Raw genomic sequence first — 26,788 nt, forward strand, 5'->3', positions numbered from 1 at the left:
TGTCAGGCTGGCTCCATTTCTTCCCTCCAACTCAGGCCTGTGTTTTGCACTGGACACTTTTCTCTCAGAGCATCCTGTGACCCTAGAGGCAAATCACTGAAGTGTTTGAACTGAGTTTCCTTTTCAGGAACGTGAGTGGGATGGTGCTACCACAGGTCCTTCTGGCAGGCGTGTTGAGGACTTGAGGGACAGGGGGGAGCAGATGATGCTGGAGAATTGTGTCTTGAGTGTTTGCACATTCCCGAGGGTCTAAAGTGTCTCTTGGAGTCCTGTGAATGGGTATGCCAGAGTGAGATCTCCTATGGTAGGCAGACTTGGTAAGAAGTGCGAGCCTGTAGGATAGGCCAGAAGTTGAGGCTGGGCCTGTCTGGGGGATAGCAGTAAAACTGGGACCCTACATAGCACTGACGGAGGGTGGAGGGGTCGAGCCGAGAGGCAGATGGCTTGGATATTTTGAGACTAAGCCTGCATGCAGGTTAAGACCACCATCAGAAACATCATGGGAAGGGATGAATTTGGCCTGTGTTTATGGCTTTCGGGTATTTGGGAAGGGGGAGAGAGTCAGATGCCTGCCCTTTCTGTGGCTACTGGGTGAGCTGAAACCTGCCCAAAGGGATGCTGCATGCCTTGGCCAGCCGCACCCTAGGTCACCAAGGTCCCCGCTGCTCCAGGGCCTCTGTTTTAATTTTGCATTTATTTCTCTAATATTTTGCAGCAACCATTCTATATTAAGGACACAGGGTGTCATGGTTGGTATATGGTCATCTTTGTATTGCTTTTTCCATTCCTGTTTTTATTGGGGGCTTATAAGGGTGAGCCATCTCATCTGCCCTTATAAATTATTACATTTTTTTACTCTGCACCCCCAACCCCCAGACACATTATCTGTGTAGCCCAGGCTGTTCTGGAACTTGCTCTGTAGACCAGGCTGGACTTGAACTTAGAGATTCGCTGCTCCTGCCTCCCAAGTGCTGGGATTAAAGCACTACCGCCCAGCTAAATAAATAAATCTTAAAAAAGGAGGGGGGGGGGTGGCCCGGGGCTTGAGATATAGCTTAATGGCTTAGTAGTTAAGCTCACTTGCTACTCTTCCAGAGGTCAGGAGTTTGGTTCTCAGTTCACACGCATCTACGATTCCAACTCCATGGTATCCAGTGCCCTCTTCTGGTCTCTGCAGGTACCTGTACACATGTGGCATCCAGACATACACATGAATAAAAAACAAAATCTTTTTAAAAATGTTAAATCTTTGGCTTGCTTAAATTTGAGACGTGTATTATTTTAAAATTTGCTATCAAAATAAGAGTATTTCTATAGGAAAAGTAGTTTATTCAATACATATTCTTAAACTGCCCTATCTCAAACAAGCATAATACATTTAAAAAACACCCGCTGTTTTTTTTTTTAAAAAAAAGTACACTACCAAAAGAAAGGACTTGCAGATTTGTCAAGGTGTGATTTACACAGCATAGAAAATGCTCTTTGAAAGTATACATCTTACTCTGTGTGTGTGTGTGTGTGTGTGTGTGTGTGTGTGTGTGTGTGTGTGTGTGTTGGGAGGTGCTTACGCTCACACACAGGCCAGAGTTGATGCTGAGTGTCCTCTACCTTCCTCGTTTTCTTTTTTAAGACAAGGTCTCATTTGAGCTTGGAGCTTGCCTGGCTAGGCTGGCTGGCCACCATGCCTCTAGGATCCATCTGTGTGTTCTCTGCCTGTGGTTACAGGTGTACACCTCCATACCAGACATGTTACACGGCTGCTGGAAATCTGAACTTGGGCCCTCATGCCTTCACAGCGAGCATTTTATCCACTGAGCCATTTCCTCAGCTCCCATTTCTTTTTAAAGATTTATTATATGTAAGTATACTGTAGCTATCTTCAGACACCCCAGAAAGGACATCAGATCTCATTACAGGTGGTTGTCGGCTCCCATTTTAATGGCTTTAATACATTTTCTGAGTTATGCAGCCCTCACCATGGGTACACTGTTTTTGTTTTCTGAGACAATGTCTTCTGTATATCCCTGACCAGCCTGCTACTATATAGACCAAATTGTCCTTGAACTGAAGGCAACCCTCCTGCCTCAGTCTCCCAATTGCTGGGATTACAGGTGTTTACTACCACACCTAGTTTCACAGCCTAATTTTAAAATGTCTTAGCACTCCATAAATGAAAGTGGTGGATTGGCTTTTGCTGACAAAACGCACATCCAAACCAAAATACCTTCCTTCCTATACCAATTCCAGCCCAGGGCAGAGTAGAGGTCATCGAGTCATGACTAACTACCCTTCCTGCTTTCCCAAGCCTCTCCTGGCTTTTTCCCTTCCTGTGAGCTAGGCCGGGCTGAGGGGTATTTCCCACCCCATGTCAGCTTCAGGGAGGAAACCACTATGATTCAGTGCTCATCTTGGCATGGAAGCATTTTCTTGAGGTTGCAGTTCTCCACTACCACAAGTGTGCAAAGCATGATGGCTCTTGGAATTCCTCTGCACAGCACTCTAGGGGGTCCAGGCTGCACCTGCTGGGCATTTCTCAAGGCCATGGAGTTCCCACTGTTTCAGAACACACAACTTTTCTGCTTTCTCCAAGGGTCAGCCTTCACCTTTCATCTACTTGGCCAGTGAGGCTGGTCACAGGGCCTGTGGTCATGGTGTCAGTGGACTTGCTCTCTCTGGTCTCCTTAAGTTTCTCCTTCCCTACTGGGTAATTTTGGGTTTTGTCTTGAATTTTGTCTTTCGTTCATGGATGGATTTAACAGCTGTTATTAAAAACAATTGAATCAAACAGCTGTGCAGGGCCTAAAGGGCTGTCCACAGAAGCTACAATATTCTCAGCTTTCTCTCATTTTTAGGGATGGCCTATTAGATCTAGTTCAAACTGCTTACAGATATCTGGGTCCCCCTTCTTTGACCTCTGGTTTTCCAGGCCACACTTAGGAGCTGGTTGGCCCACAGGGTTTCCTTGTGCCTCTTCTCAAGTGCAGGTGTTTGACTGGTACCTGACCTCCAATTTCCAGCCAGCCCAGGTTTGGCTGGACTCCTGTCTGTCTGCCCTATCATTCTTCCAAATGGGACTCTGGGCCATTCTACCCTCAAGGATTTTCATTTCCTCTTGTCTTTATTTTTCACCTAAGGGAAGTTGCCTTGGCTGTGTGTCACCAGGGCTTTCGATTCTCCGAAGTGGGAACATTGAGGTGAGGTTCTGCGTCATCCCAGAACTACCTTATCGAGGACTCTTGCCTGCTTCTAACTGGGTTCGAGCCAGGTGAGGGACAGAGGCAGGCCAGTGAGGGGTGGACGTGGGCACCGTTGAGGAGGGCTGGAGGTTAGGGAATGTTGAACTGGCAATAATGAGTTGTTGACCTAATAGGGGCCACATCTTGCTATGGGGCACAGCAGACTGAGGCGGAGTTGAGAAGGGACGGAGAGCTGAACTGAGAGGCGTTAGGGAGGAGTTAGCTCGAGGGCTCTGAAAAGGTGCGGGTGGATTTCCGTCTTGGATGCAGTGCCTTAGGCGAGGTCCGAGCTAAGACGTGCTCTGGAGGATTAGGGCGGGGCGAGAGGTGTTAAGGGCGGGGTCAGAACCAAATAGAGGATCTAGGCAGTTCTGACAGCGGATCAGCATCAGGCTTAAGTCCAGGTTAGTGAAGTGCTGAGAAGTGAGAGAGATCAGGGTGGTGTCGAGGGAAGGGTCGGAGGCTTTGGCTATGGTGGGGTGCGGGCGGTGCTCGGAGAAGGGTCGGGGTGGTGAGAAGCCTAGAAAGGGTTTCGGGGGGAAGTCGGGACTATAGTGACAGGATAGGAGGCGTTGGTACGGGAGGGGGCAACTGGGCGGTCCTGGGGGCGGGACCCAAACGCGGAGTGGCGGGAGATGGGCGGTACTGGGGATCAGGGAGGCTCGCCCCGCCCTGAAGGCGGCGCAAGAGCGGGCCTGATGTAGCCCTGGGCCGGCGCGGCACCGACGGCTGGCAGAAAGCTCTGCGGAGGGCCGGGCCGTGCGCTCCCAGGCGGAGCCGAGTCCGCGGGGCTCCGGAGCGGGGCGGGGCCGTCGATCGGTCCGCCGCGCAGCTCGTTCAGGTGCTGCGGCCGCTCCACGTAGCCCGGCGCGGAGCCGGCTAGAACACACGGACCTCGGCCGGCGGCTGTCGTAAGCCCAAGCCGGGCCCTTGGGTCCCAGGACTCCCGTGGAGCTATGGCGGGCCCTGGCCCGGGAGACCAGGACGAACACTACGATTTCCTGTTCAAGCTGGTGTTAGTGGGCGACGCGAGCGTGGGCAAGACGTGCGTGGTGCAGCGCTTCAAGACCGGCGCCTTCTCCGCGCGTCAGGGCAGCACCATCGGTGTCGACTTCACCATGAAGACGCTGGAGATCCAGGGCAAGCGGGTCAAGGTGGGAGGCGGCGCGGCCCGCTGCTTTGCTCCGGGCGGGCGGTTCGTGGCCAATCCTTCAGCTTCCCCTTCTTTCGGAACGGGTTTGGGCCTTGATGTCCGCGCTGGGTTCAGGTCTGAAAGCACCGCCGTGGGCTCTGGGAATGGTGACAGTGGGCCAGTGCGTGGAGGAGGAAGCCCGCACCTCACTCCCGCCCCCCGCGCTCACAGCGTGGGGACTCCGAAACAACTTGCGGTGGAAGGCAACCTGCGGGCCGTTCTGTGAGCGCCACGCATGCCGGGACAGACCCTTCCCTGCGCGGCCCTCTGGGGAGCACTCAGCCAAATAACGACATCCCCGTGACCGGGAGGGACCAGGAAGTAGTGGCTGCTAGGACCGGAGGTCCAAAAGTTTTTGTCAGAATTTCCTCCCTGACCACGCCTCCCCGCAGTCTCTTTTATGGACCTGGTGGTGGAACTTGACTCCAGCAGGGCCAGCCAGCACAGGGTGGGGGTGGGGGGCCTCCCCGACTAAGGGTTGATAGAAACCGAAAACTTCATCACAGATACCGGAAGGTGGGGGAGAGAACCAAACTTTGGCAATGACCCCAGCAGAAACAGCAGGATGTGGTTGCCACAGTGTCCTGGCAATGATTTGATAAATAATATTTGTGATGAATGAAATCAAGTTTCTTAACCTAGGTGTCTGTCCTCCCTAAAACGGTAGCATCCTGGACAGGACACAGCATTGTTCTTGAGCACAGAGGCCCTCAGTAACTTTCCTGATTTGCACCCTACAGAAATCCTTTGCCGCTCTTTATGGTTTCAGGTTCACAAGGATCTTCAAGACAACTTTAAAGAGAACTGGGTGGGGGCTGTCCTGTGTTTTCAGGAAGTGAAGCCTGGGGATGGGAGCCTCTTCACCCTGTTGCTGTTGTGGCTCTCTGCTCATTTGGGTGGCAGTAGGCCTGTTCTCTGTTGTCCTTGGCTGGGATACTTAGCTCTTTGTTTCTATAAAGTTGGGATAATTTCTGGGTGTTGCCTCTCTCTCCTGTCCCATCGTGTAGAAAAAAAAAAAAAAAGGCAAGTCAACAGTCATTTTTATGACCACTGTGCCTCTAGAGATTTGCTTGCAAGGCTTTAAACGGTCTTTTGGGTTTCAGTATATTTTGGTTTCCATGAGGTGGAAAAGGGCCAAGTGCAGGCAGGCAGGCAGGTTGAGTTGTTCTGGACCGTCCCTTTGGAGCAGGTGGCTAGAGAAGGGCTGTCATGGGTGGAGTATGTCCATGGTCAAGTTGGTGCTTTCTGATAATGCCAGGAGCGAACATTTCAACGTGCAGTGTGAAAACAGAAGCATATGGAGGACGGGTCCCCTTTGGGAGCTGTTGGCCTGTGCTGACTGGTCAGGGAGGGGGCAGTATTCCTGTTTACCTGTGGAGATAACCTGTTACCCAGTGCAAGCCTGGATGGACTGTGCACTTGAGCTCAGGTTATGCAATATACTACCAGGCAGTTTGTTATTTCTTTTCCTTACGGTCACTCCAGCTTTTCCTCTTAGGAGGCAGCCTCGAGGGCCTGGGAGTAGCAGAGCGGTGTCAGTGTGGTAATACCTCAGAGCTGTGTTGCTTGTCCTTTCTATAAGCTATTGTGAGTCAGCTGTCTAATGGTGTGTTCTACAGACTGGAGCCCATTGTTACTGATAATTATTCTTTTTGTGGTGCTGTGGGTTGAACTTGGGACTCTTTGCATAAGCTCTGCCAGTAAGCCTGTCTCCCACCTCATCTGGGCTTTGTAAGAGTTTGAGGAACCCTAGAGACAGGCCAGCTGCTGCTGTAGCTCTGCTGAGGTTGGAGGTTCCCAGGAGTGAGTTGGGAAGGCCAAGAAGACAGAGGTTCTGCTTCCCCACCAGTCAGAGCAAAACCATCTTATCCACTTCTGTGTTTCAGTCTTACTTGTTTGTTTGGAGAGTTCTGCTATAGTGGAAAGTTGAAAATAACACATTCAATCAAGTTCTTTTTTTTTCTATAGTTACTTCCCGTTACAACCACTGTGGTTCATTCTACTTGAAGAGATGGGTCTTCTGTCTCTGCAACCCTATTTTCTAACCTCTATAGCCTGCTTCTTTAAATATCCCTGGATTGGATGACCTTTGCATCTGTTTCCCCTTGTCATACTGTGTCCCCTAGATCCCTGTGTGACTGATATTTTATTGTTCAGGTCCTAGCGTGAATACTGCTTTCCCAGAGTCCTCCCCTGCCCTCGCGGGTGTCTTTTCCCTATCGTCTATGTGCTTATAGCACTCACCTGGATTGTTTGTCTCTTCCTGTTGAAGATAAGCCCCTTAAAGACCCAGATCCCTTTGGGCAGCGTCAGACACATATGTTCTTTATATGCTTGCTTACTGGTTAATATTTACAGAGGGAGCGGAAGCCAAGGAAAGTGAAGTAACAGGTTTACCCGAGGTCTCCTACAAGTCGGGGACAAAATCAGGATTTGAACTCTGGAATTGGCTGGCTTCTGGGTAGAGTGCTTACTTTCTGATTCCCTCTGAGCCTGGAAAGGCCGCGCCAAAGTTCCGGAGGCTGATGACCCGGATGAAGTACTTCACTCACTGAGCAGAGTGAGCTCTGGGGCCGCTTTTCTTTGTCTTTCTTCTCTTCCCCTCTGTTTTGTTTGTTTTAAAAACAGAGCTTAATGTAGTCTAGGCTGGCCTCAAACTCACTATGTAGCTAAGGATACCCTTGAACTTGTGGTCCTTTTTCTGGCCTCTACTTCCCAAATGCTGGAGCTTCAGACAGCTATCACTACAACCAGTTTTTATACTGGTATACATATAAATATTTTCGATAAGAGCTGGCACCAGAATATTTCGGGGTGTTTATCAGCTAGTAGGAGCACTGAGATAGCCCCGTTTGGGCTGGTCAGATGACTCAGCTACTAAAAATCCCTGGCTGCCCGAACCCAGGGTCTCAGGTGAGAAAAGACTCCTGAAAGCTGACTCCTGACCACCACACCTGTGCCATGGCATGCGTGTACCATGGTGCATGCATGCACGTGTGACGCACATCATATATAGACACAAAAATAGCCCACTCAGGTCTCACAAGCTGTTGTGCATAGCCTTTTTAACGGTCATTTGAGGAGTCTCCAGGGTTTGCTTTAGGCCTGAGGGCTGGATGCAGCACATGAATCTGAATGCCATTTATTGGAGAGTCTGAAGGTGTGGGTCTTCTTTCTGTCTTTACGGCGGGAGTTCTTTCTGGTAGCCTCAGGCCTCTTCATCTCTGAAATGGGACTGGTGACCACTCACCTACTTGTGAAGGGTGTTGAAAAACTGGACATGTTTGAAAACACTTAAAATTCTCCTGGCTTTTTTTCAGTTATATTTTAAAATTTATTATTATTATTGTTGTTGTTGTGTGTATGTGCACACATGTGCATACACTTGTGCAACAGCAGATTTGTGGTGGTCATAGGCTAACCTGTGCGAGTCCCTTCTCCTTCCACAATGTGGGTCCTTCGGAGGGAACCCAGGTTACCAGGCTTGGCAGCAAGCTCCTTTATTCACTGAGCCATTTGTCGCCCCTTCCTAGCTTTTTTTTAAAATAGATGATCTAATCATATGGTTTAAAGTACAAAACCTCAAAGACTTAAAGAGACACACTGGGAAGTTTCTCCTACTCCTTTGTCCCCCTCAAGCTACCCTAAACCAAATAAGCAAAAAACAATTAGTACTACCCATCTCCTTTTTATCCCCCAAGTATATTGTAAATAAAGCCAAATTTTATGATGCAAACAAGTAAAAAGATTTGCTTTTTTGTTGCTTCTGTCGCCATTTTCTCTCTGGATGAGCAGGGCTGGTCAGCTTGCTTCTCACCGCACTGCCCGCTGCACCGGCCCTAGGAAAGCTCAGCTTTAAGCCCTGAGTGCATGCCTACTGCTTCTCACTTCCTTCCCGTGGACACAGCCTGTTATGTAAACTTGGCTGCGTGAGTACAGGGAACCTGCTCAGGAGTTCGTCCCTTTACATGGCTCCATCAGGCCTCCTGGCCACTTGGTGGAGACACCGGCACCCCTCCTCATGGAATGGGTGCCTTAGGACCTTCTAGCTCATTGTCCTTGATTCAGGCTGTTTTGGGCCTCTTAAGTGCTCTTTGTTTTCCTAGCTCCTCCTGTCACTTCCCAAGCAGGGATAGGGAAGGTTTAGAAAGAAACATGCGCGAGTGTGTGTGTGCGCGAGTGTGTGTGTGTGTGTGTGTGTGTGTGTGTGTCTGTCTGTCTGTCTGTCTGTGTGTGTCTGTCTGTGTCTGTGTGTATCGTGTGTATCAGTGTTGGTGATGGAATCCAGGGACCCATGCACAAGTGCTCTCCTACTGAGCTGCACTCCCAACCCAGAATTTCTTTTCTTTCTTTTTTTTCTTTTTTGCCTTCCCAGTTTTTCCAGTCTAGGATCTAGTTTTGTGTCTGTGCATTTCCTATTCAGATAAAATCAATTTGACTTTTCGGTTCTGCTCAGAAATAGCAAAAGGACTGTTAGATAAGAGACGTTCTAGGTCACGGTGATTTTATGAAGAAATCTGTTCTTGATACCAATGGCCACCATCCTCACTGTAAACTAAACTAAACCTTGTCTCCTGAGGATTCTTACTGTCCTCAGGCAGTGCTCATGTGGAGAAAGGGGGTGGGGGAGAGAGAGAGAGAGAGAGAGAGAGAGAGAGAGAGAGAGAGAGAGAGAGAGAGAGCTCAAGCGACAGAGGTGGGTGGGCAGAAACAAGCTAAGCCCCTAGTTAGCTCTTACAGACTTTGCCCTAGTGGATTGTCAGCAGAGTGGGAAGTGATGCTAAGAGAGGAAGTGTCTCAGGGAGTCAGGAAGGGTGGCCGCTCAGCTTATTTGTTATTGGCCTGCCCCCCTCTGTCCCCCTCCCCTTTTTTTTTGATTAAAGTCTTACTCTGTAGCCCAGAATGACCTTGAAGTTGCCTCCTCCTCTCCGGTGCTGGTATATTGGGTGCTAGCTACCTCATATGGCTCCTTCAAGGTTTCTTTGGGCACTTGGTGTTTAAAGGTCAGCAGCAGGAGGAGCAGTGCTTGTGTGTGTGCACCTTACCCTCCTCACGAAGTGTTCCATCTGAACGTTGCCGCCACCCCTGGGGGTGGGGGTGGAGTGTCTCCATTGTACAAGGGAGGAGAGGTCGCCTGGATGTGGAAGTCTAGAACGGGAACCTAGCCTTTCAGCTCCTAATCAGGAGCTTTCTGTCCTTGAACTGTTAGACCTTCCACCCCCAGCAGCAAGCACACAGAGCAGCCAGTGAGGGAGGCGGGGATCAGTATAGAATCTGGTTGGGGGCTGGTGAGGTAGCTCAGTGGGTAAAAGTGTCAGGCTGACAACCCGAGTTCAGTCCCTGGGACCCACACAGTAGGAGAGTCAACTCCTGAAAGTTGTCCTCTGACCTCCATACTGGCTGTGTGGCACACCTGTGCTCCCCTCTCCCAAATCAGTGGTATATAAAAATTAAAAAAATAAATCTGGTTGTCATAGATCATTTGCATTGTACATTTTGATGAGCAGTATTGTTTCAGCATTGTCATACCAGGTACTTATTATAAACAAATGTTCGTTCGGTCGAATTGGGCAGTGTTGAAAATGGCCACTGTGAATAAGAGAAAACTTGTCTTGGAGACTGATGTTTGAATACAAAATGCTTTATTCACGTTGCAATAGAGACCAACCAAATCCTTCTAGATAAGGAACCTGTAGCCTGCTGTGAGTTCATGAGGAAGGACCTTTTGTCGTTAATAGCTTCTTAAATCCCATGTAATATTGTCTTTGTTGTCATCAGAAGAGGCCGGGTCTCCTTATGTAACCCTGACTGACCTGTACTTGCTGTACGGCCCAGGGTAGCTTTGCATTTGGGACAGCCCTCCTGCTTTACAACCTGGGATTGTGAGCTTGCCTGCCCCTGGTCTCTTCTACCCTGCATTGTGTCACCTTGTTTTGAGACCTTCCCTTCCTGGATGGGAAAGGGGGAGCCAGTCCTCAGTGTGGTGTTGGACACTTGGTCCTTCCATTTACAGTACTGGAGATTGAGCCCAGGATCCTGCACATGCCAGGCAGTGTGCTTTACCACTGAGCTATATTTTTGGCCCCCTATTTTCTTTTCTTTTAATTTAGTTTTTGTTACGTAGCTGACCTCAGTGTTGTGTATCCTCTTGTCTCAGCCTTCCTGTGCTGATGTGAGCCACCGTGTTGGCATCAGGCTTCATTTTGGACCAGAATTAACTACTGACACAAAGGCAGGCCCTAGAGGCCCAGGCGGGCACTGCCTGCAGTCATCAGATCTACCCCTAAGACCTGCCGAAAGAGAAAGAACAGGGTTTCCAAAAAGACTCTGGATGTAGCGTCGTGGCCGATTGAACATTCAGAACTATCAGTTCAAGGAGCAGCACCCATGAAAACACTTAAGTTCTCCTCTGTGATGTCAAAAATTCAGTCATGTTGCTAGTCACACTTGTATATGCTTTTGCTGTCTGTCTTTCTGTCCCCCCGTGTGTGTGTGTGTGTGTGTGTGTGTGTGTGTGTGTGTGTGTGTGTGTGTATTCTATGTAGACTAGAGGTCAGCCTGCTTCTGCCTAAAGAATGCTAGGATTAAAGGCTTGTACCACCACATCCAGCTTTATTTTGAGACAGGATCTATGGTAACTGGCTTGGCCTGGTACTCCTGGGCTCAAGGGATTGTTCTGCTTCAGCCCTTAGGTAGCTGGGATTAAAGGCAGCTAGTTTAACATTCCATATTTGGGATGGCATCACTGATCATGAACACATGTAAAAGCTTAAGAACGGATGCTTATCAGGTCTGATTGCACAAGCCTGTAATATCAGCTACGCATAAGCCTCAGGCAAGAGGGTTGTAAGTTCAAAGCCTGTCTCAAAAAGCAGCCAGCAGGAGTCTGTGAGATGGCTCAGTGGTTAGAGGTGTTTGCCACCATGCCTAATGACCTAAGTTTGATCTTATGATGGGAGGAAAGATTTCACTCCCAAAAGTTATCTCTTGGCCTTTCCTGTACACAAAAATAAATAAAATGGGGCTGGAGAGATGGCTTAGTGGTTAAGAGCACTGACTGCTCTTCCATAGTTCCTGAGTTCCCAGCAACCACATGGTGGCTCACAACCATCTATAATGGGATCTGATGCCCTTTTCTGGTGTGACTGAAGACAGCAACAGTGTGCTTATGTATAATAAATAAATTAATCTATAAAAAGTAAATAAATAAAATGTAATAAAAGTAAAACAAGAAACTAAACAACCCACCCAACAAATAAAGCCAGCTCTAGGGGTTCTCGCTCATTGCTACAGTGTTTACTTGCTCAGTACGCCTGTCCTGTGTTCCATTCCCAGCACTGGGACAGCCAGGTGGTTCACTTTAGGTTCGAGGGCAGCCCCAGACCCCGAAGACAATTCTGACATGTGGTGGGCCGTGACAGGCATTTACTAAATGTGTCTCATCCTTTTTCCTTTATTTTTATTTATTTTTTGAGATAGAGTTTCTCTATTATGTAATTATGGCTGCCTTAGAATTTGCTGTGTAGACCAGGCTGGCCTTGAACTCACAGAGATCCATCTACCTCTGCCTCCTGAGTGCTGGAATTAAAGGCATGTTCCACTGTACTTGGCTCTTTTTACATTTGAAACATTTATTTATTTTGTTTTATGTATAAATGTTGACCTGCCTGTGTATGTACCATGTGCATGTATGTGTCTGGTGTCTGCAGAAGCCAGAAGCAGGTATGGTATTCCTGGAACTGGAATTATAGACAGTTAGGAGCAGCCATGTGGCTGCTGGGAATTGAACCCGGTTCTCTGAAAGAACAGCCAGTGTTCTTAACCCTGGGCCACTCTGGCCTGTTTTAATTTTTGAAGTAGCAACTCTTTAAGGGGACTAAGCAAATCTTGACTTGAGAGACCAGTTTGGCCTCCAGCCCACAGGCATGGGTTAGCTTTTTATCACTGTAACAGAAAACCTAAAAATCAATGAGTCAGTCAGAGGAAGGATGGCTTACTTTAGGTGACATTTTCAGAGACTCTTATGTGTTTTCCTTGGCTGCTTTGGGCTGGTAACTCAAGTGCATCATGGGAGCATGTAACTAAGGAAGACTTGAGAAAGAGAAAGAGAAAGAGCTTAAGTTCACGCCCTCAGGGCTGGAGAGATGGCTCAGCCATTAAGAGCACTGGCTGCTCTTCCAGAGGACTTAGGTTCAGTTCCCAGCACTCACATGGCAGCTCACAACTGTAAGTCCTATTCCATGGAATCTGACATCCTCATATAGACATGCAGGCAAAACGTCAGTGTGTGTGTGTGTGTGTGTGTGTGTGTGTGTGTGTGTGTGTGTGTGTGTGTGTGTGTGTGTGTGTGTGTGTGTGTGTGTGTGTGTATCACGTTCCCAGTGATCCAACTTCCTTCCCTAGGTTCTACTCTCTAAAGTTCTACCGCCTACCATTAGTGCCACGGGCTGGTCAGACTGTAACAGCAAAGGGAGGTCAGTCCCTGTGGGCAGTTTGCTGTCTATGAGGATGTGGTGTGACCCCTGAAAGAATTCTTGTCTTTGCACACCAGTTAACTGCTTTGTTGCCGTTGTTGTGGCTGAGGAGTGTAGAAACTGGGTGAGTTTTGGTGCTGGGGACAAACACAAGGCCTAACGTAAGCTCTTCGGCCAGCTCCTACATTACCTTTTGAAAGCTTAACTTTGCAGTGATTGAGCGTAGAGCCCTGTGCCTGCTGCACAAGTTGTCTACGTCCGACCCGAATTCCTAGCACAATATTTTATAAAGTTAAAAATACTCTTTGTATAGTTTCAATGAAAAACTGATTCCCCCCACTTAGGTATACTAATGACCAAAAAGGAAAAAAAATTAGGATTGTCAGAATAAGCATCAGTTTGGTAACTATGACTTGTTAATATCTGCTATATTTGTATTTAAGTGAAATATGTAGAAAAAGTTGTAGGAAGTACACAAAAGTTTCTGTGAAATACCTAGAAAAAAATCATACAAAAATAATTCTATTTCTGAAGCGCCAGGGTAAACTCCTAACTCTGTAGTTCTGACTGCTTCTTGGCTTTTGGGATGGCCTACTTTTTAGTCCGTGCTTGGCCTGTTCAAGGCCCAGGGTTCCATTCTGAAGGGAAAGAAATCTTTCCAAGGTTTCAGGCTCTTGATGGAGCAGTAGGTGGTTGAAGTAAGAGCTATGGGGAAGCTATGTTTGACCTAGCTGGTGTTCTGTGGATTCCTTGTTGACTAGAGGCTTGGGCTTCAGCTCTGAATCAGGACAATAATCCTCCCATGACTGGCTCATGGTTTGTCCATGGTTCTATAAGTACCTGCCTGCCTCCTCTCAGACAGTGGTCCAGGTCCTGAAGAGGGCAGCTCTACCTATTGGGAATGGTGGTCCTCATGGTGCCTATCTGAACTGGGCCAGGCACCTGGGAGCGATCCTGTGCTCTACGCTCTCCTCTTGGTGCTATGACCCCATGACTGGTTGTAGGTGGGTGGTCCAGGTTTCCAGGAAGGGAAGAGGGGTGTTGGGAGCAGTCAACCCATTGTGAGCAACTGAGGCAGGACTTGGCTGCCAAAGGTACAGCAGAGGTGGTCCATTTTCTTCAGGCCTCATCTCAGACAGCACCCAGTACTTATTAATGCTGTCACCGTGGTGGCTGAGACTCTGAGCCAGGCAGTGGACACACCTGGTGCAAACAGGGCCACAGCAGGGCAGAGTGTTGATAGCGACGATAGCTACTACAGTGCAGAGCCCTGTGGTGCTGTAGCTGCTGCAGACACACAGGGATGTATGTTGCATGCTTGGGCAAGCCCAGAGGAAGCAGCAGTCCACCGTGTCCAGGGTTATGGAGACAGGAGGGTTGAGGGAGGCGTTAGAAAATGGCGGTGTGTTCATTCCTACATGGGAGACAAAAGGGGTTTCAGATGTCATGGATGTATGTATGCCAGACCATAGAAACACGCTAAAGGTGTGGGTACACTTGAGAATGGGGATGAGGCCATGGACTGCTCCCAGGCCAGCTGGACCCTGCTGGCATTGTGTCCACTGTGTTCTGAGGGCAGCAGGAAACAAAGTGATCAGCTTTCTCTGGGAGGCTTGGGAGACTGCCGTGCACTGCTTTGATATGGGGGAGGACAGAGGACCCAAGGCCGAGCGGAGATCCCAAGCTCGTGTCACTTTCTTATTACCAAGGCGGCAGGGCCCAGGGAGGGCGTGGAGGGGGGCGTGAGTTGAGCCTGTGATATGTACATTAGACTGAGGATGTCTGGGAAAATAAGTCGGCCTGGGAGACAGGACACATCTAGGGGTAGAAGAGCTTGTTTAGCGTGCACAAAGTCTTAGCTTAATTCCCCAGCCCCTATTTTAAAACAAACCGCCTTATTGGTAATAGAGAGAGCTCGAGTTTAGAGACTTAACTGTGGAGACTCGGAGGGCCAATGAGGGCAGAACTCAAGGCCTCTACTTTAAGAATGCCACTCTTGTTACAAAAGGCTCTTCTGACAGGCATGGTCACACGAGAAACTGACAGCCCCTTCTACTGGGTGTTGTTCTGGCCCCGAGGTGCCCATCTGAACTGGGCCAGATGCCCGGGAGAGATCCTGTGTTTCAGGCTCTGGTGCTGTGGCCCCGTGGCTAGTAGTAGGTGGGTGGTCTGAGCTTCCAGGAAGGGAAGAAGGGGGCAACTGAGGCAGGACCTGTTTGCCAAAGGCAATCACGTCATGGACATTCAGGCAAGGGTTTGATTCTTGTGGGAGATGTAACTCACTGAGGAGATTTACTGAAAAAACCGTCTATGTGCTGTGGGAGACTTGCACGTAGTGAGGGGCATGGGCTGCAGGCTCAGGATACCATTGCCACAACCTCTCCTGTGACACTGAAGATGGCAGGAGTAATCTTGTAGCTGGACATGCTGCCATGGTTCTGTCCCCTGCACCAAATAAAACTAGGATTGATGGCACATGCCCGTAATCCTGAGACTCAGAGAAGATGGGGACAGAAGGGATCAGAAGTTCAGGGTCACTTTTGGCTACATAGAGGGTTTGAGGCCAGCTTGGATATATGAGATCTTGTCTCAAAAAAAAAAAAAAAAAAAAAAAAAAAAAAAAAAAAAGAAAAGATTGATCCTGGGGAGACAGCTCTAGGCACTCTGCTGAGTTCTGCTTGTCTGGATATGAGGCATGGACCTGACCTTTCAGTATGGCTGTGAGATGAGGTAACACTGTCTAGTGTGCTGAGGAAACCTGCAGAAGGCTGACATAGCTGCCCCTAGTCACATGGTCACATGCTTCTTTGCGTTGCCACAAACTCCCATGGAGAGCCACATTACTGCAAGGGACTCAAGTACTTCTAATGCCTTGACCAAACCATGTTGAGGGATTGGGAGGAATTCTGTATGCAGAGGCTGTCCATATCCCTCTGACATTGACTCCTTCAACCTCTCTTTGTTTGTCTTGCCAGTGTCCTCAGGACAATGTGTTCTTCTGACTTTTCTTCTTCTCGTTTGTTCTTTGTCAGATCAAGACTTGCCTCTGAGCACAGGTTAGAGTTAAGTGCTGTTAAATACGGCCGACCAACCATCAATGATAATGATAGATCCTTATTATAAGCACCCTTTTATAATGTGTATTTTTCCTTTAAATAAGTTAAGATTTGGGGGCTGTCTTAGGATTTCTATTGCTGTGAAGAGACATGAGCACAGCAGCTCTTACAAAAGACAACACTGAATTGGGGCTGGCTTACAGTTCAGAGGTTAAGTCCGTTATTGTCATAGTGGGAAGCATGGCAGCGTGCAGGCCACATGGTGCTGGAGGGGCTGAGAGTTCTATATCTTGATCCACAGGCAGTAGAAGGAGACTGTGTGTTACACTGGGCGTAGCTTGAGCATAGGAGACCTTAGATCCCAGCCCTACAGTGACCACACACACACTCCAACAAGGCCACTCCCTATGGGCCAGGCATTCAAACACATGAGCGTATGGAGGCCAAACCTATTCAAACCACCGTGGGGGCCAACATGAGTTGATAGCTTTTAAACTTTCCCTGGTACCCTGTCTGCCTTTGAGAAGAGGATTATCAGCAAGTAGCTGGCTCTGATTGGACTCATGGATTTCTTGAAGAAGCCATACAGCAGCCATGGCTGCTGGCTGCCCAAGCAGACCTCCAGCTCCAAAGTCATCACCCCCATCTTGACTGTTCGAACAGCTTGCACTAGACTTTTGCCATCACAAGCTTGGTGAACTCTAGCAGCCATTTCCCCACAGGACAGAAGTGGGGAACCCTCCACTGGTGGCTCAGCAGAAGACCTGTGATTGAGGCACGCATGGCCCTTGGCTTGTTTGAAGGACCACACTGTGATGGTGCAGATATTCTGGGCACAGCACCTTTCTGGCTATGTAGGAAGTCAGTTCAGTTCACTTTACACTCAGCTGCAGGACACTCTCTTGTACTGAACCTGGGGTTGCAGCATTAGGTCAAATGCAAGGCTTCTCCTGAAGGTGCTTTTCTTGCCTTCTTTTGCCTTCTTTTGGTTGGAAACATGGGAATAGAGACGGCAGACAAAACCTTCCGAGAGTCAAAGGAGAAGAGAGATAGAAAGCTTTGAAGAAGCAGGGACGAGAAACTGCTAGCTTCAGCTGCTTGAAGAGTTTCAAGGAGCTGCCAGGTCTTTCTTTTTAAAAAGATTTATTTATTTATTATATGTGAGTACGCTGTAGCTATCTTCAGACACATCAGAAGAGGGCAGCAGATCCCATCACAGATGGTTGTGAGCCACCATGTGGTTGCTGGGATTTGAGCTCAGGACCTCTGGAAGAGCAGTCAGTGCTCATAACCCCTGAGCCATCTCTCCAGCCTGAGCTGCCAGGGGTTCTAGACACATTAAGCCTGAGAGCTGTGACACCAACCACTGCAGGAGCTAAGGCTCCCAATACTGAGGTTCATTAAGGAGTGCAAAGCAAGCTGTGGGAGACGAGGGTTACAGTGGCTGCCAACTAAAACCCAGAGCAGTGAGCCTCCAGCCTCAGGACCTGGAGACACAAGCCTTTGGCGACTGAAGTTGGAGCAACAGGTCACTAGCTTGAGCTGTGAGGCTGCAGTGCCAGCCCCAGGGGAGCGTTCATCACCTACTCACTTCTTTTTCCAAAGCAGGAGGCCAGACAGCAGGTTGAACCTGCCCACCTACTGCACTTCCCTTTGTCAAAAGTGCTCTTGCCTTTTGACAGCTAGTATAACACACTGGGTTCTGCTGCACCCAAGCTCTTCCCTGGAGGACAGAGCACAGCAGAGGAGGCCGGCTGGAGGAGGAGCCCTCAGACGCTACCTCCTGGTTTGACTCACGTCCCAAGACATCATAAAAAATAGCTCAGGAACTTGTATTTGGGTCAGCCTGACCATCTCAATTTTTGCCCTGAGAACTGACTTTTCCAAGGTTCTCTTCTAAGGAGAAGAAGGCTGGAACTTTCCACAGTCTGCTTGCTCAGGGCAGGCTCCCTTTCCATCGGGTGGGCGGGACAGGACACAGGTCTTGGAACTGAACTTCCAGCAGTGTTTTTAACCTAATAAACAGGCTTGATTTACTGCAGCCATGTGACTTACTCAGTGGGACTGAGCCATGAATCCCTGGAAAGCAACTCGCAGCCCCTGTGTGCGTGCGTGTGCGTGTGTGTGTGTGTGTGTGTGTGTGTGTGTGTGTGTGTGTGTGTGTGTGTGTGTGTGTGTGTGCGCGCCCGTTGCTGTGGCTGATATTCCTGGCTTAGCTCCTAAAGTCATCCTGATGGATACTTGGTAAATAGATAATGCTTTCTATGGCATGAGTTGTTAGGGAGACAGGAACATGAAGGGAAGAGGAGTTCCTTCTGCTTAGGGCTGGAGCATGAGTGTCAGGGAGACCTACCCCAGGGTGGTAAGGGGTGGGTAGAAGAGTAATACTAAGGTAGAACCAAACGATACAGATACCATTGCTTCATCTGGGGCTCATGGAGACTTGTGGGCCAGCATTGGCTGAGAGTCATTAAGGGTGGAACTTGAAAGTGATTAGGAGCCCCACCCCCATGGAGGAGGATGATTCCCAGTCTTTCCATTACAGGGCCAACGAAGGGATTGAGCCTCACTCGCCCAACCAACCGTACTTAGTGGCAGTGGAGAGGCAAGTTTTTTTCTTTTTTAAAAATGAGCATTTGTGGGGTTGGGGATTTAGCTCAGTGGTAGAGCGCTTGCCCAGGAAGCGCAAGGCCCTGGGTTCGGTCCCCCGCTCCGGAAAAAAAAAAAAAAAAAAGGAAAAAAATGAGCATTTGTGTTCTGGGAGTCCATTTTTGTCCTTACTGGGACTCAGAAGTGCTCTGCCCTACAGTTGCTCATGGGTACAACTCTAGATATCAGCAGCCTGGAGAATTTCTCCTAAAGGTTAAATGCAGGCTGAGAAGGCTCGGCTGGGAAGGATTGAGAAGCAGGTGTGGCAGGTGAGAGGGTGCAGAACCAAGCCCCGCCGGCCTCCATGTGGCGATAGGGACTGGGGTGGTGTCAGTTTGATAGGTATTCTTGGCAGTTTGAGGCTGATCTTGGCAGTGAAAAGGGTTCTCAGCTTTCATAACACTCAAATTGATCAGCAGTTAGCTGTCAGAAACTGTGGCTTTGAGCCTGATCACAGGTCAGGCTCCTGGGACAGACACAGTATCCATCCTCCCATTTTTATTGGCATTGGACCCCTTCTCATGCTAGGCACTGTGCTAGGGGCTGAGAATAGAAAACCAGATAGACATAGGCCTGTCCTTAGAGGACTCATGTGAAGGGTGGGGCAGTGAGAGAGAGAGAGAGAGAGAGAGAGAGAGAGAGAGAGAGAGAGAGAGAATGTGTGTCTGTGTGTGTGTCTGTATGTCTGTGTGTCTGTATGTGTGTGTGTGTCTATGTCTGTGTGTCTGTCTGTATGTGTGTCCGTGTGTGTGTGTGTGTGTTTGTGTCTGTGGTGTATGTGTGTGTCTGTGTGTGTGTGTGTCTGTGTGTGTGTGTGTGTGTCTGTGTCTGTGTATGTGTGTGTGTATGTGTGTGTGTGCATGTGTCTGTGTGTGATGTGTCCGTGTGTGTGTGTCTCTCTGTGTGTGTGTGTGTCCATCAGTGTGTGATGTGTCTGTGTCCATGTGTGTGTCTCTGTGTGTCTGTATGTTTGTGTGTCTGTCAGTGTGTGTGTGTCTGTGCGTGTCCATGTGTGTGTCTGTGAGTTTGTGTGTCTACGTCAGACTGTAAAGTACAGCGAAGGGTATTTACTTGGGTCTGAGTTGGAACTACAACTCAGTGATAGAGTACTTGCCTGCGTGTGCATGATCCTGAGTTCCCAATCCTGTCCAAAAGGAAAGAAAAAGAAACTGGGGTGAGGGAGTAGATGGGGCTATTCCGTGGAGGTGTTGACTGAGCGTTTATTACAATGAAAAAGGAAGTGACCATCTAGGACAAAAGCCTTGCTGCTGTGACCCAGGAACTCAGGAAGAAGCATATATTTTATTATTTTGTTTTCTGTTTTCTGTGGTCTCCCCCACCCCCATCGTTTGACTATGATCCACTATAATTTGTTGTGTTTCTTCAGCTTGGGATTTGTCGGTCTCCTTGGTCATTTGTTCTTTAGCTATCCCTGGCAGGGATCATCACATGCACACACCCTCTCCATTGCCCGTCCAGCAAGGTGCCTACTGTAGGGCTCTGGCATTTGTTAAGTGAAGAAGTAAATGGTGGAGAAAGGCCCTTCACCCTGTGCTTTGGTCAGGGTGGATCAGCAGGCACCCACTGCCCAGTCAGCTTCCTCACCACCGACGGTAGAATAATCAGGCCCTGCTGTACGACCAGGACCCAGTGAGCTTGCAGGAGAAAAGACCCAGATGCATAGCCTCAGTGCAGCCTTGGAACCAGTTCCTCACCTCCAGCCTCTGGCGGTCAACATCTGCAGCTGTAATCAGGGTTAAGGGAGAGTCCATGGAAGACGCAGGTCAGGATTGCCTGGCCTTGAGGGACCCGAGAGTTTCAAGGCAGGCTCCTTGTCCCCGACCCATTCGCTCTCCTTCTTCATATTGATCTCTGAGTTGCTTTCTTTCCCTTTATTTTTTTTTAATTTGTCTGCACATCCAGAGGCAGAAGAGAGAGTTGGGTGTCCTCCCATCACTTCCCATCGACTCCTTTTGTGGAATGGGTCTTTTCCCTGAACCCGGAGCTTACGTTTTCTAGACGAGGCTAGAAGCCAGCAAGCTTTAGTGACTCTGGGCTCACTTAGAGCTGAGGTTCTGGCTGTGTGTGGGAGGTCTGGTTTGTACGTGAGAGCTGGGGCTGAGCTCTGCTCTGTGGGATTGCACAGCAATGGCTCTGAGCCCTCTGCGCCATCTCCCTAGTCTGGGTCACTGTCTAAGGCTGGCAGGACTGCGCCGTGAGCCATCTTTAGGCTTGTGAACACATGTTCTGGGCATGGGTCTGTGGGGCTGCCCTTCCTGTCCCTTTGACACATGTCGTTGGGTCAACCCCTTCAGCTCCAGATTTGGGACACAGCCGGCCAGGAGCGGTTCCGGACCATCACCCAGAGCTACTACCGAAGTGCCAATGGGGCCATCCTCGCGTACGACATCAGCAAGAGGAGCACCTTCTTGTCGGTGCCTCACTGGATCGAGGATGTGAGGAAGTACGCGGGCTCCAACATCGTGCAGTTGCTGATCGGTGAGCTAGGGATGGTGGCTGGAAGGGTCTGGGGCAAGCCCTATCTCTGCCTTTCCCTTTTTTCTTTTCCAGTACAGGGTAAGCCTGCCTAGAGAGGGGCTAAGCTCGAATAGGAAAGGAGCTGCAAGTTGAACCAGGAGCTTTCAAGCCCTCATCCCCTTGTCAGTTTCAAAGTTAGACTCAGGGTTGAGATCGGAAGGCGTGAAGGGTGCTGGGGTTGGCTCTGCTGTCCCTGCTCCAGATCGTCTAGCTGTAAGGCGTGGTGTGTCTGCAGACAGCGCAAACGCAGCTTCTCAGTGCTCAGAGGAAGCCAGGTGGCTGGTTGGCTGCTCAGAGGTTGAGGTCACTTCGCTAGTGCATGAGAGGCTACAGGTTCTATCCCCAGCAGTGCAGAGGGGAAAAAGCAATAAAAAGAAATCAGGATGCCATAGAGTAGGAGCTTTACTTGTTTATCTGGATTTTACAATTGCATTTAGAGTGTAGCCTGAGCATGCAGGCTGTACTGCAGTGCTCGTGTAGAATCAGAGGATGACTTGCTGGAGTCAGTTCTCCCCTTTTGGCTAAGTGGGTCCTGGGAACTGAAACCAGATCACTTGACTTGGCAACAGTGCCTGTACCTGCTGAGCCATTTTGTTGGCCTAGAATAAGAGTTTTAAACATTTAAAAAAAAATCTCAGTCTGCCTGCCTGCCTACTCACGTCTGTCTGTCTATCTGTCTGTCTGTCTGCCTGTCATCTATCTGGTGTATGTATGTGGGCATACACATGCCAAAGCACATGTGCGAGGCCAAAGGACAACTTACAGTCTGTTTTCCACCGTGTAGGTACTGGGGATTGGATCGGGTTACTTAGCCTAACAGCCAGCACCACAACCCACTGAGCCATCTTGCCAGTCGAAAGTAAGAGTTTAAAAATGAAGGCAGCCTGACTTGGTGGTTACACTTGTCTTAGCTCTCAAGAGGCTGAGAGGAAGGAGGGTTGTTCTAGTCAACAATTTCAAATCTAACCTAGGCAACCTATGAGAACTCTTAATTAATTAATCTATTTATTTATTTTAGGTGTTTTCAAGACAAGGCTTCTCTGTGTAACCTTGGATGTCCTGGAACTTGCTCAGTTGACCAGGTTGGCCTCAAACTCAGAGACCCACCTGCCTCTTTAATCCTCCTTGAGTGCTGGGATTAAAGGCGCTTGCCACCCCAGCCTGGCTGAGAACTCTTGTTAAGACTGGTTACAGTGTGCTGGGTGTGGTGGTGCTGTCCTTTAATCCTAGCATTCAGGCGGCAGAAGCAAGCAGATCTCTCTGAGTTCAAGGCCAGACAGGGTCTACAGAGGGTGTTCTAATCAGCCACAGCTATACCTGTGTCAAAAAATAAATTTAAAAAAGCTTAAAGTAGTAGCTGGAGAGATGGCTCAGTGGTTTTGAGCACTCACTCCCTTATGTCCTGAGTTCCCCCGACAGCACCTACATTTTGGCGCAAACCATTTATAACTCCACTTACGGGGATATGATATTTCTTCTGGTCTTTGTGGCTGCCAGACACACATGTGGTTCATAGACATACACTCAGGCAAAACGTCCATGCATAACATTCTTCAAAAGGTTAAACTAAAAAGGACTATTGTAAGTCAGTCTCCACACCTAGCAGTGTTACCCTGGAGCTGGTGGAGGGGGCATTCCTGGGGACTTTTTGTGTGGCTTTGCTGGATAGGACTGTATAGGTCTGGTTCCTGCGGGTCCGACCATGCTTTACTTGGCCTTTCTCCACAGGGAACAAGTCAGACCTTGCTGATCTCCGGGAGGTCCCGCTGGCGGAGGCGCAGAGCCTGGCTGAGCACTATGACATCCTCTGTGCCATCGAGACCTCTGCCAAGGACTCCAGCAATGTGGAGGAGGCCTTCACCAGAGTGGCCACTGAACTCATCATGAGGCACGGAGGCCCCATGTTCAGTGAGAAGAACACTGACCACATTCAGCTGGACAGCAAGGACATTGCGGAGAGCTGGGGCTGTGGGTGCTGACTGGGGGGGCAGGGCAGGCCGGCTAAGACCTCCCCTCCTCCTTTGTCTGCAGCCTGTCAAGCCCCACCCTTCAGAGTCAGCCCTCCAGGGCACTGGCTTCTCTAGAGGGATTCTGCACCCCTAGCCTGGATGCTGGGTAGGAAGGGAAATGCAGGGAGGGTATCCTGTGCAGAAGGCTATTGGCCCAGGGCCGAATGTGGACCATCCCACCAGCCAGCATCTGCTGCCTCCGTGTTTGTCACATTCCAGGGCTAGCCTGAGCCTTCCAGCAGACTGTGGTGGGAAATGGGCTGGCTGCGGGGCCCAGCCCCCACGTGCTGGTTTTGACCTTCTCCTGCCTTGACTGCTGCAGGCCTGCCGCAGGTTGCTGCTCTCCAGGGATGTGGCTGGTACCCCAGGTTCTTTCTTCCAGGTCATCCTCCTGCCTCTTACCAAAGCATAAAAAGCACATCAATTAGACCAACAGACTGGTGCCGAGCCTTGTCCCGGGGAAGCCTGAGGCGCCTCTGTCCTCACTGCCAGCTTGGAGCTCTTGGCTCCCTGGGCCTGACTCGTTGCCTTACCAAGACCTCTCAGAGGTTTCTGCTTTCCTGTGTAGCATCTCATTTTCACCGACCCAATTGTAGGGTCATGGCCAAGGGCCAACTGGGAACTGTCCGTGGGCTTAAGGCCCAAAATGTTGCCATTCAGGTTGCAAAAGCAGCTAATCTTTCAGTGTGGTTGAGGGGTGAGATAGGAAAGTGAAGATTTAAGGAAAAGGAGCGGCTCGCAAGGGGCAGCTCGTGGGTAGAGCACGTGCCAGGCCCGGAGTTCAGTCCTCAGCACCAAAACCACACAACAGCAGCCTCTGCTGTGTCCCTGAGGTTGAGGGCCCTGTGGGCACCAGCCTTGCCCCATGTGGAGAAGCTGTCTCTGCCACTGTCCAGAGCTTTTAGTTCCCTGTGGTCCTGGTCTGGGTTACAGTTTCAAAGCAAAAAAGATGAGTGCCCACTGGCCTGAGACCCGGCCATCTTGGACCTCACTGGTTCTCTGCCTGCCTTATCGGGTGCTTCCTGCTGGGCTCAGGAGGAGTTGTTCCCTGCGTCTCCCTTCCCACTGGCATCCTACCCTTGCCTCCCACCTCAAGTATTCTGGCCTGTCAGCACCTTCCTTAGAGAGATCTGGCTACAGGGCTAGGAGCAGGGCTTTGCAACAGCTACATTGCAACCCAGGGAGATGGAGCTGGGGTAACTAGATAGACGGGCAATACTCCTGGGCCCTTTTGAGGTAGGAGGCAGCCTGTGGATGAGCCTGGCTCTGATAGCATAGAAGGTGGCCTGCGTGAGCCAGGGCCTGCTCTGAGTGCTCAGGTGGGGCTCACTGTGGCTGTACTAGGTTGGGGCTGCATGGCTTCAAGGGCTGGAGGCCATGAAGCCCATAAGTCATGATCCTTTTGATGGGAGGCAATAACCTTTTCACAGAGGTCACCTATCAGAAAACAGCTGACTGAGTGCCTTTCCTGGGCTTGATGCAGTTGAGAGGGTCCTACTTGCTGGTTTCATTGGCGTAAACTCCTCCTGGGGAGAGCTGGTTCCTTCCCTGACCCCTGCACTGCAGAGCCTGGCCCACCCATGGGTGGAGAATGCCCTACACTGAGAGGGCTCTTTGCACTGCACATGGTCTTCGGAGCCGTGTGGCATCTGTGTTCTGTGAGTAGAACCTGTGGGGTTGATGTTTCCAGAGCCGATAAGGAAGGCAGCCCTGGCTTCTTACAGCCCTGCTCTTTTGCTGGGTGGTGAGGAGTTTGCCAGGCATTTGGTCCATGTCTGGTGTTCAAATGGAAGTCCCATTTTTAGGATGTGTCTGTCTGTCTGAGTATAGACGGACCCTGCCATAGCTACCCACTACTACCCAGCAAGCCTTGCTCTTTACCAGTGCTGAGCCTAGCAGGACACTAGGGTTCTTCTGTACTTAGGGCTAGAGGAGGGAGGCCAGAGGCCTTTTGCTCTAAACAGAGCTCTACCCAGAATTCACAAGACGGCAACCGATAGTGATGGGGCTCACTTGCCCCACCCCCACCCCCCTGGGCCATGAGCCTACTTCCCAGCCTCCAAGGCCTGGAGGCCATGAAGCCCATAAGGCGATGTGTCTTAACTCATGAGTCATGACCTCTTTAGGGGGTTCAGATGACCTTATCACAGGGGTCACCTATCAGAAAACACAAACTTACATTATGATTCATAACTAGCAAATTACAGTTAAGTAGGTACGAAAATCATCTTATGGTTGGGGGTCACCACACCACGAGGACTGTATGAAGTGGGGGCACTAGGGAAGTTGAGGAGGAGGCTGTAGGCCTACCCTGGAATGGAACGAAATTCAGCAAGCCCTGCTTGGCCAGGGAGGCTTCTTCGCCCGTGGCCCCTTGGCTCACCTGGAGACCAGGAAGATTCTTTCTCCATTCACAGGAAGTGAACCTTACTTCCCTTTTACAGTCGCTGGGTGCAGAGTGTGGAGGAGGCCCTGCCCTGTACCCTTACGTAGGAGCGGCCTGCTCTAAGAGTTTAGCCCAAACAGCAGTCTCCTTGAGCCCTGCACTCCCCCACCCCTGCCCTGTAACCACCCTGTTGTCTCACATTCCGGGTTCCAGTTCCACTGCCAGGTGCAGGTCTGGAAGGCCAGGCCCAGGGCCCTCAGCCACTGGATGACCATGGCCTCCACAACCTGCCCACCTCTCTGCTCACTGTCACGTCTGGGGCTAACGTGACCCCCCTCTCCCAGATCTCTCAGCCAACCTGCCTTCTTACAGCACAGAATCCCACACGTGACCCAAAGCACCATCTTTGAGGGGCTGTATAGCCCCTCCCCAGCTACAGGCCTTACGCCCAGTATCCTGGCAAGGATCAGTTCCTCCCTTGACCCCTGATTCTGTGGCCTGGGAGGGCCCTGAGTTCTGGACTGAAGCTGGTTTCTATGGAGAAGCTGCAGCCGTCCCTTCTTACGGTAGTGCCAAGCCTCTGGCCCTCTGCTGAGGCACCTGCCCCACCAAAGTGCTCAGAGAGACCTTTGGGCCTTTGTCAGAAGGTGCCCAGGGCTTGAGGACCAGAAAATAAGCAAGAAACAAAGCCAGCTGCTTCCCATCCCCTGGGCAGGCTTGGCTGGCTGCCAGCAGCAGCCCAGGGCCTCTGGGGCAACGGCAACAGGAGTTTAATCTCTTCCCTTTGAACAGTTACTGAACAGCAGGCGCGGTGGAGGTTGATGCTGTTGGTGAGGAAGTTCCCACAGAAGAGCTGGTAGGGCCAGGGGGCACAGCGGTTGTAGAGGTCTTGCCCACTAAAGGTACTAGAGGAGGGGCTTCATGTCTCTTTGGGTGGAAGTCTGTTCCCAAGGACACAGACCCCAGCTGGAGGGGATCTACTGGAAGCCCCTGGTTCACACTGAATAGATTATCCTACCCCAGGATACTGCCAGCAGTGGGCCTCTAGCCAAACTCACCCCTGCAGGGCCTGGGCAGGGGCAGAATTGCCAGCCCAAGGATGCCATGCACATTGGGGAAATTTTCACATTACCTATTTATGAATATGTAAGTCTTTCTATAAAATCTATTTTTGGAACATGAAAAGTTGCCTTTCTGGATATGTCAGAGCCAGTGTACAATTCAACCATTAAACATTTCTGTACTGAC

The 26,788-nt window shown here is 50.0% G+C and overlaps 1 protein-coding gene across 1 annotated transcript; it reads left to right on the plus strand.

Annotated features, from left to right (window-relative positions):
* The first annotated feature begins 3,931 nt into the window (after positions 1–3,931).
* Positions 3,932–26,788, plus strand: Rab43 (RAB43, member RAS oncogene family). The gene is made up of 3 exons (XM_032906150.1): positions 3,932–4,390; positions 20,923–21,106; positions 22,874–26,788. The coding sequence occupies exons 1-3, from the start codon at positions 4,193–4,195 to the stop codon at positions 23,122–23,124; spliced, it is 633 nt and encodes a 210-aa protein (XP_032762041.1). The 5' UTR covers positions 3,932–4,192; the 3' UTR covers positions 23,125–26,788.

This window comes from Rattus rattus, chromosome 6 (assembly GCF_011064425.1).
Source record: "Rattus rattus isolate New Zealand chromosome 6, Rrattus_CSIRO_v1, whole genome shotgun sequence".
Lineage (NCBI taxonomy): Eukaryota > Metazoa > Chordata > Mammalia > Rodentia > Muridae > Rattus > Rattus rattus.

Bases quoted from the DNA above. Each gene is read 5' to 3' on its own strand.
- Rab43 (XM_032906150.1), top strand. From the start codon at position 4,193: ATGGCGGGCCCTGGCCCGGGAGACCAGGACGAACACTACGATTTCCTG. The intron at 4,391-20,922 runs GTGGGAGGCGGC...CAACCCCTTCAG, and splicing joins TCCAGGGCAAGCGGGTCAAG to CTCCAGATTTGGGACACAGC. The intron at 21,107-22,873 runs GTGAGCTAGGGA...CTTTCTCCACAG, and splicing joins CATCGTGCAGTTGCTGATCG to GGAACAAGTCAGACCTTGCT.